This window comes from Marmota marmota, unplaced genomic scaffold (genome assembly GCF_001458135.2).
Source record: "Marmota marmota marmota unplaced genomic scaffold, marMar, whole genome shotgun sequence".
In the NCBI taxonomy this organism is placed as follows: Eukaryota; Metazoa; Chordata; class Mammalia; order Rodentia; family Sciuridae; genus Marmota; species Marmota marmota.
Window position 1 is genome coordinate 11,151,458 of NW_026000249.1, and position 9,460 is coordinate 11,160,917.

At 35.4% G+C, this 9,460-nt stretch overlaps 1 protein-coding gene across 1 annotated transcript in view; it reads left to right on the top strand.

Annotated features, from left to right (window-relative positions):
- Mbtps2 (membrane bound transcription factor peptidase, site 2) overlaps positions 1 to 8,557 on the top strand; it is a 36,911-nt gene extending 28,354 nt beyond the window's left edge. Inside the window, exons 8-11 of the mRNA XM_015488077.2 lie at positions 4,902 to 4,996; positions 5,368 to 5,563; positions 6,898 to 6,973; positions 8,210 to 8,557. Coding sequence (XP_015343563.1) covers positions 4,902 to 4,996; positions 5,368 to 5,563; positions 6,898 to 6,973; positions 8,210 to 8,432 — 590 coding nt within the window. The 3' untranslated portion in view covers positions 8,433 to 8,557. The remainder of the gene's footprint in view (positions 1 to 4,901; positions 4,997 to 5,367; positions 5,564 to 6,897; positions 6,974 to 8,209) is intronic.
- Positions 8,558 to 9,460: the final 903 nt, after the last annotated feature.

A 9,460-nucleotide genomic window follows, 5' to 3' on the forward strand; every position in this document is an offset into this window, starting at 1 on the left:
ACATAGCCACATCCTCAGCCCTATTTTTTGTATTTTATTTAGAGACAGGGTCTCACTGAGTTTCTTAGCGCCTTGATGTTGCTGAGGCTGGCTTTGAACTCACAATCTTCCTGTCTCAGCCTCCCCAGCCCTTTGGATTACAGGCGTGTGCCCCCACGCCTGGTTTATATTTGACTTTTAGAATTACAAAATTCTTTCTGTTCTTAGAAAATTTGCAGTGGCACACACTTAAAATCCCAGTGACTCTGGAGGCTGAGGCAAGAGGTTTGCAAGTTTGAGGCTAGCCTCAGCAACTTAGCAAGACCCTGTCTCAAAATAAAAAAATAAAAAGGATTGGGGACACAGCACAGTGGTAGAGTGCCCCTGGGTCCAATCTTTAGTACACCACTCCTCTCACCCCAGCACATGCCTGTAATCCCAGCTACTCAGAGGCTGAGATAGGAGTGTCGTAAGTTCAAGGTGAGTCTGGACAATTTAGTGAGACCTTGTCTCAAAATAAAATTTTAAAAATGGGCTGGGATAGCCAAGTCATGGAACCAGTCTAGATGCTTGTCAAGAGATGAATGGATGAATAAAATGTGGTATATATACTCAGTGGTGTTCTACTCAGCCATAAAGAAGAATGGAATTGTGGTATTTTACTATAAATGGATGGAACTGGAGAACAACATGCTAAGTGAAATAAGCTAGACAGAGAAAGTCAAGGGTTGAATATTTTGTCCCATATACAGAATCTAGACCAAAATAAAGAGGAGAAAAATGGGGGATCCAATGAAAATTAAAGGAAGATCATTGGAGCAGAGGAAGAGAATTGAAGGGAGGGAGGAGGAACAGGAAAAGAAGAATAGTGGAATGAAATTGACCAAATTTACACACACATCATGGTGAATTTTACCTGTATGTATATCTACAATGCACCACTTAAAAACAAAAACAAACAAACAAACAAACAAACAGTAAATAAATAAAAGGAAGACCAGTAGAGTAGAGGAAGAAGAATGGGAAAGGGAAGAGGGGAGGGGAGGAGGAAGTACTGCGGAATGAAGTAAATTATATTCTATATATGTATGATTATGTCAAAATGAAACTCAATATTATGTATAACTATGATTCACCAACAAAAAAAATTTAAAATATAGATTGGGGATATCATTCAGTGGTAAAGTGCTTACCTAGCATGTGTGAAACTCTGGGTTCAGTTCGCAATACCATAAAAAAAAAAACTTGTTAAGGGGCTGGGATTGTGGCTCAGCAGTAGAGCGCTTGCCTCACACGTGTGAAACCCTGAGTTTGATCCTCAGCACCATATAAAAGTGAAATAAAGGTATTGCATCCAACTACAACTAAAAAATAAATATTAAAAAAAAACTTGTTAAATCAGTACTCAAACTCAACCATAACCAATTAACTAAATTTAATTTAATTAATTAGGGGTACTTAAATACCCTAATATAATATCTTTATGTGTAGATATATAATAGTATTTTCGTTTATATAATTTTGAAATTAGTTTAAGTAACAAGAAGCAATTTTCCTTTGCATAAACTTTCCCTTACATATTCTGGCTAAAATATACCTAAACTTAAACAATTCTAGTGGTAGCTGTGTGTGAATGGTGGCATATTTAAAGCTATTTGGGATAGAGTTATTTTATATATTTTAGGTGGCAGAAATCCAGGAAAAGTTTTCTTGGCTAATGAAAATACCCCTTGAGGTCAGATATGTTGTCCTGTGCAGCAGGTAACAGGACTAAAGTAAGTTTCTTCTCAGGACCCACTAAACATTTTGAGTTCTCTCAGCTCTAAAAAAGTCAGCAACTGGGCTGGGGTTGTCACTCAGCAGCAGAGCGCTCACCTAGCACATTAGATGCCTTGAGTTTGATCCTCAGCCCCACATAAAAATAAATAAAATAAAGATATTGTGTCCAACTACAACTAAAAAATAAATATTTTTTTAAAAAGTCAGCAACTTGGCTGGGTGCAGTAATGCATGCCTGTAATCCCAGTGTATCAGGAGGCTGAGGTAGGAGGATTGCAAGTTCAGCAACTTAGTGAGGCCCTAAGCAAATTAGTGAGATTTTGTTGCTAAATAAATACATACATAAATGTGTGAGGATGTGTGTGTGAAAGAGACAGAGAGAGAGACAGAGACAGACAGATAGATTGTGTTGGGGGCTTGAGAGTAAGAGAGAGTACTAGGGATGTATGTAGCTCAATGGCAAAGCATCCCTGGGTTCAATCCCCAGTACAAAAAAAAAAAAAAAAAAAAATCAGCATCTCTATTTCTTTTCTTTTTGTAGTACTGGGAATTGAACTCAGAGGGCAATCTACTACTGAGCTCTATCTCTAGCTGTTTTTTAATTTTGAGACAGGGTATTACTAAATTTTTCAAATTGGTTTTAAACTTGTGATCTATTTGTTTCAGCCTTGTAAGTTGCTGGGAAATCATCAGTACTCTTTTTTTTTGTTGTTGTTAGTTGTTGATGGACCTTTATTTTATTTATTTTAATGAGGTGCTGAGGATCGAACCCAGTGCCTCACACATGCTAGGAAAGCACTGTACCACTAAGCCACAACCCCAGCCCCATCAGTATTCTTTATACAAAATTGTTGGGCCCAAATTTTTAAAGTGTTCCAAAATACAAATTATGTTCACAACCTGTATTTTTAGGTCAAGAAATACCCTAGATATTTGTCCACAACTACTGGTATAGGTAAATATGATTAATATTCGAGAATAATTTTACTATGCAACAGAGGCAAAGTAGTGAAAACCATATTTTAATTTTTTTCTCAAATTTAGTCTTCTATATATAACTTTATTTTCAGTGCTTGGGATTGAAGTCTACCATTAAGCTACATTCCCTGCCCTAGATAACACACTTTTTAAATTTTTTTAAAGTTGTAGCTGGGTACAATACCTTTATTTTATTTATTTATTTTTATGTGGTGCTGAGGATCGAACCCAGTGCCTCAATGTGCTAAGCAAGCACTCTACCACTGAGCCACAACCCCTGAGCCAAAACCCCTGTATAACCCATTTTAAGAACATTTTATTAATAAATAAATAAATATATAAAAGCCAAGAGTAGTATAAACAAGCCTTCATGGACCTTTTCCCATCTTCAGCAATTACCAACGTTTTGTCACTTTTGTCATCTAAGTAGCCCACTATTGGGAGGAGTATTTTAAAGCATATCCCACCCTATCAATTCACCCATAAACTTAAGCCTCTTTTTAGAAGGTGATTACTCTTTAAACATGAACACAATGCCATTATCACACCTGCAATTTTGCTGCTGCGACTAAAGGGTCTGACCAGCACAATTATAGAGGAGGAAGAGTTTATTTGAGGATTCACGGTTTCAGAGGTTTTAGTCCGTAGAAGGCCGGCTCAATTCCTCAGAGCTCAAGGTGAGGCTGAACCTCATGGCGGGAGAAGATGACAGAGGGAAGCAGCTCCCATCACCAAGATCAGAAAGCAGAGAGAGGGACTCCACCCTCCAGGTACAAATACATACCCCAAAACCATGCCCCAACTCCCACCTCCTCCAGTCACACCCTACCACTTCAGTTATCACACAGTTAATCCCTACCAGGGTATTAAATCACTGCTTGGGTTAAAACTCTCACAGCCCAATCATTTCTCCTCTGAATCTTGCATTGTCTCACATGTAAGCTTTTGGGGCACACCTCACATCCAAATCATAACAACACCTAACAAAATATCTTATTGCTGTTCAGTTTTCCTTAATTTCTTTTCATGGTGCTGGGGGGTTGAACCCAGGGCTTCACATAAACAAGGCAAGCACTCCACCACTGAGCCACATCCCCAGACCCCTAATTATTTTTTAGTTGTAGGTGGACACAATAGCTTTCTTTCTTTCTTTCTTTCTTTCTTTCTTTCTTTTTATGTGGTGCTGAAGATAGAATCCAGTGCCTCACATGTTCAAGGCAGGCACTCTACCATTGAGATACAGCCCCAGCCCCGCTAATTTTTTTTTAATACTTGGTTTGTTTAATTTGGCTTCTGAAAATCTCTTTTAAGTTGTTAGTAGTTTCCTGACTGTTTTTGAAATGGTATATGTTTATTGAAGAAACTGAACCATTTAAACTTCATTTATTCTGGGTTTTTCTATTTACATATCCTTTTGATGTCACTAATATGTTCAGATGCCCCTGGTTTCCTATAAACCAGTGGTTAGGTCTAGAGGCTTGATTTGATTCAGGATACTCCTTGTTTTTTCTTTTAGCAGAAATGCTTCATAGGTAATACCTAATATTTCCTATTGATCATAACAGGAGGCACTTGTATTCTCCCATTTAGTAATGTTAAAATTATTCAGTGGGCCAACCTGATTCTTTTTTAAAAAAATATTTTTTAGATGTTGATGGACCTTTATTTTATTTATTTATTTATATGCGGTGCTGAGAATCAAACTCAGTGCCTCACACATGCTAGGCAAGCAGTCTACCATTGAGCCACAACCCCAGCCTGCAATCTGATTCTTTAAGGTTGAAATATTTGTCAATTTTCCCTATTCTCAAGATTTACTATCTTCCAAAACCTCTCAGAAGTAGATAGGCCCTCTTCACTATCTACTTCAGAAAGGGTTATTATTATAAAACCTACTGAGATCCTATAACTCCAACTTTATGGGTGGATAAGTTTATGAGGACAGCTTACCTAGGGTTAAGTGCCACTTTTGATTTCAAATTGGATGAATTGCTTTTTATAATGTAAAATCAAACTGCAGCAATTAGCTGTCAAGCTAAACACTGAATTATGCAGCTTCCTGATTCATATGCCATTTTATTTACTTTTTGCCTTAAAAAAAGCAAACTTTTTATTACAAATATGTAACAGATTCTAATAATCAAATAAGCACTGTTTCTCTTTAGCATACAAACGGCTAGATGGTTCCACTGAATGCTGTAACAATCACAGCCTCACAGATGTGTGCTTTTCCTACAGAAATAATTTTAATAAACGTTTGGTAAGTTGCCCTGAGGCAATCTTGCTTGTCTGATATAATTATAACAAAATAAGCATAGAAAGCTATAATGGAAATTATGAAAATTTCTCCCTTTTTTCTCTGTTTACTTTGTATCATTTTATTAACATCTCTACATTTCATGTCACATTTTATCTGAGAATCTTTAAAAATTTATACTAATGTAATATCTTATATGACCACGGTGGAATATTTGAAATTAATTTATAGTGTATGCACATAAATGGCAATTCCTTTATGTGAACTTCACTGCTAATATGCTAGTTGACATGAAAAATATTGATAAAATGTAACTTGAATTTAATAAATCAATAAATCATTTTAATATTTACTAATTAATATTTTATTCATAGCATACATGTCTACCCGCCCGGAAAGCAGTTGAAGCCACTCAAGTTTGTAGAACCAATAAGGATTGTAAAAAAAGCTCAAGTTCGAGTTTCTGTATAATACCTTCTTTGGAAACTCACACTCGCTTAATAAAAGTAAAACACCCACCTCAAATTGATATGTTATACGTAGGACATCCACTACATCTTCACTATACAGGTGGGTATTATTGTGGTGGACCTGTAGGAAATTGTTAAAATCACCTATATTTTTAGTGTAGAAATTTAGTAGAAGTCCTTGCATTAAGTTTGTTTATAAATTTGATCACTTGTCAAAGTCTTATTTTCTTGTTCTTAAGCATTAAATGAAATTTAGGCAGTAGGAAAATAATCTGAATTTCTGAAGCAAGAAAGAGCCTGCCCATGAATAGTGATGAATTTTTACCTTCCCACTATTTATGTCTAAGTCAAATAGGTGATGTCTTAGAGATGTTCTCTGTGAGTTTATTAAATTATTCAAGCTCCCCCAAATAGTAGCAAGAGCTCCATACCCTAGACAACGCCATGATGTATGGGCATGTATGCATGACACATGAACGTAGGATTACAAAGTTGGGCCAGCATAGTCATTTTACCAGTAGCAGCCTGATTGAACTAAATATATAACTTCTTCATATGGCTTATATAGTCCAACTCATTTTATTGTACAAGATTCCTAATGTTATTTTTTCTTATAACAATTCATCATACAGTTCACACTTTTAAAATGTACAAATCAATGGTTTTTAATATGTCTTTGTCTCAAAATGAAAAATAAAAAGCTGGGGATATAGCTCGATGGCAACATGCCCTGTACCAAATAAATAAATCCTTAGTATCAAATAAATAAACAAGGCTTTTTCATTGCTTTGTAGTCATATCCTGATAAACAAATCTGGGTCATTTTTCTTATTTATTCATTTGACACTAAATGACTCTAGACTGCAATTATTCAGTACACCCTCAACATATGAAGATATGTCCCAAGTTTAGATCATTCATAAATGTGTACTGTGGGTTCTGCCTAATTACAGGATAGGTTTTAAGTGTTTTGAACAAAGACAGGATTTTGGAATCCATGGAAGAGGAAGGACTTTAAAGATTGCCTAATCGTAATCCTTGTTTTAGCAATGAAGAAAAAACTGAGACCAAAAATAGATTAAATAGCATAATAATTGGAGTAAATGTGATTTTAAAGTTATAACTCTTTGAAAGGGTAGGAGTTCTTTAATGTAAACTATAAAATGTTTTTTCAAACTCCGTATTTAGTAGTCATATTTGGTATATAGTCCCCTTTATGTTACTCTTGCTTCAAATTATAAATACATACTGGGACATGAATTCTTTCATTCCAATCATTTTATTAGCTATTCTGGAATAATAATTGCTTTTATAGACTGGGATTTCTCAACCTGTTTAATAGCTAGCCTACATTTTGACCTTATGGTAAAATTTATAATGCTGTTGCTTATCTGATATAAATAATATGCATTATTCCTTGTTTCTCCTTTTTAGTGAGCATCACCAGTTTTATCCCACGTTTCAACTTTTTAAGCATAGATCTGCCAGTGATTGTGGAGACATTTGTTAAGTATCCTTTCTAGTATGAAAAAAAAAAGTTTTCAAAGTGTTGTTTGGAGATTGGTCAGTTTTACTTTGAATAGAGTATTGGAACCTTACAAGAATCACTTAACTACTAACAACTAAAAAGGAGACTTTAAAGAAGTTGAAAGAGCTTAGACTGTACCTGGGAGGGAAAAAGGAGGAAAAAAAATTATCAGAAAGGGAGAAAGGTTAAGATCTGTAAGGCAAGGAACCCTGAATACAAATTAAAATTTGAATTTACAGGTCTAAAACCTTTTAGTAAGTTTATAAAGGATGAAAGCTTCAGTTACTAGTAAGGTGATGAATTCTGCCCATCTGAGCTTGTTAGTTTTGACTAAATGGAGGACAATTCTTACATACATAACTAGGAATTATGTAAATGCATTTCACTGGTCCACTAAGGAATGCCTAAGGAAGATAAAACCAGTTTACATTAATAAAATAGCAATTCAGAGGACAAAATCTCATGTAGTCTATAGCATATCCTGTTTGCATATAAAAGGTGAATTTTTTAAAAGAAATTGATTATTATGTAATTGGAAGAGTTCTTTATTTTTGTCACTTTTAAATCTTTAACTTTCTTTCCTTGATGATTTGGATCAAAATGAAATGGAGAACAAATGAGCAGTTAATTAAAAAAAAAGTGTATAATCAAGATTGTATCTTGGAGACTCTGCAACTTTGTCAGAGATACTTAATGCTATAACCTTATAGATGATAATAAAATAAAGCAAGGTTCAAGGGTCAAAAGCTTCATTTCCTCAAATGAAGGAAGTCTTTGTAAAGACCAAAAAGTAATTTGGGGACTGGGGGTAGAGCTCAGTGGTAGAGTGCTTGCCTAGTATGTGTGAGGCCCTGAGTTCCATCCCCAGCACTGTCAAAACAAAAAAAGTAATTTTCCCCCAATTTCTTATTCCTTCCACATTTCTTTCCATGGTGTCATTAAAGGATTAGAGAAGCTTAATCTTTCTAGGAGTTCATTATAAATTGGTTTGTCTATAAGTGGTTTGCCTTATTTTTCTTGTCAAGATTTCTGAACTTCAAAATAATATAAACTCTTTTGTTTTAAATAATAGATATAATGGCAGAGATGTTAAAAAACAAAAAGTAGAGAAATCCTTCATAATCTCAAATTCAGTCCCAGAACAGTATCTTCTTGTGACTCTCAGAAAGATAGTTTCTACTCAGCTCACAGCTGGCTCCTTAACTGATTTTAACTCAGGTATCTGATTTCCCTCTCCGGAGCACTGGCTATTGTTAATGCAGTGCCCTGCTTTGCTTTGGATGGTCAGTGGATTTTAAACTCTTTCCTGGATGCCACCCTTACCTCAGTGATTGGAGACAACGATGTCAAAGATCTGGTAGGATTTATCATCCTACTTGGTGGCAGTGTACTTTTGGCTGCCAATGTGACGCTAGGACTCTGGATGGTTACAGCACGGTAATATTTGCATTCATCTGACAAGTCTCTGAGTTACAATATACATCTACGTGGTAATGTCCATTGCCATTGAAATCATTACTTGGTATGAAATGTAAAGTGTTTCCTTAAAATTACATTTTGGCCTACATCTTTTTTTTTTTTTTAATATTTATTTTTCATTTTTCGGCGGACACAACATCTTTGTTTGTATGTGGTGCTGAGGATCGAATCCCTGGCCGCACGCATGCCAGGCGAGCGTGCTACCGCTTGAGCCACATCCCCAGCCCCTTGGCCTACATCTTTATGCTCCTCCTGTATCCAGAGTACCCAAACTAGTGGTAGAGGATGAGCAAAAGAAATGAAAGGCATAAATCCCTAACTACATTCTAGTTTTATTTTATTTTATTTTTTAATTTTTTATTGTTGGTTACATTCTAGTTTTAAAGACTGAATGTATGCATTTCACATGCTTGTGGAACAATTTTTAAACAAGTGAAAATTCATTCTTTTAATATCATTTTGTGTGACCACATACTGTCTTGAAATAGTATAAAGGAGAACAGAATCAGGTGGAAGTAATTAGGAAAAACTTAAAAGCACCATTAATCTAGATTTAAGGAAGACCAGACTTTGGCCAAGTGGAAGGGTGAATGTGTTCTTGGTCTACATCACTTGTCATTTTTCTTGAAAAGTATTTTATAGTTTATTGGTGTATTATTTTGTACTTTGAAAACTGTGAGAAGTCTGATTTTAATTAAATTAATAAACTTCTAAAAAAAGAATTTGCTTACATGAAAGGGAAAATCTTTGTCAAATGATAGCAAATAAAACCAAAATCGGAAACAGGGCCAATGATATGAGATGGCTTTGTCCCACAAGCATTATATTCATTGATGATGTATCTCCACATCATGAAGAAGCACTAACCTTTGATATTCAGAGCCAGCTGCATGAAGTGTCTCACACCAGCAGCTTGTGAGCTGAGGCAGTTAGGACCAAACCTCAGAAGTCAACTGGGTCCTCTGACAGATCACAAGACGAACCCAGGAT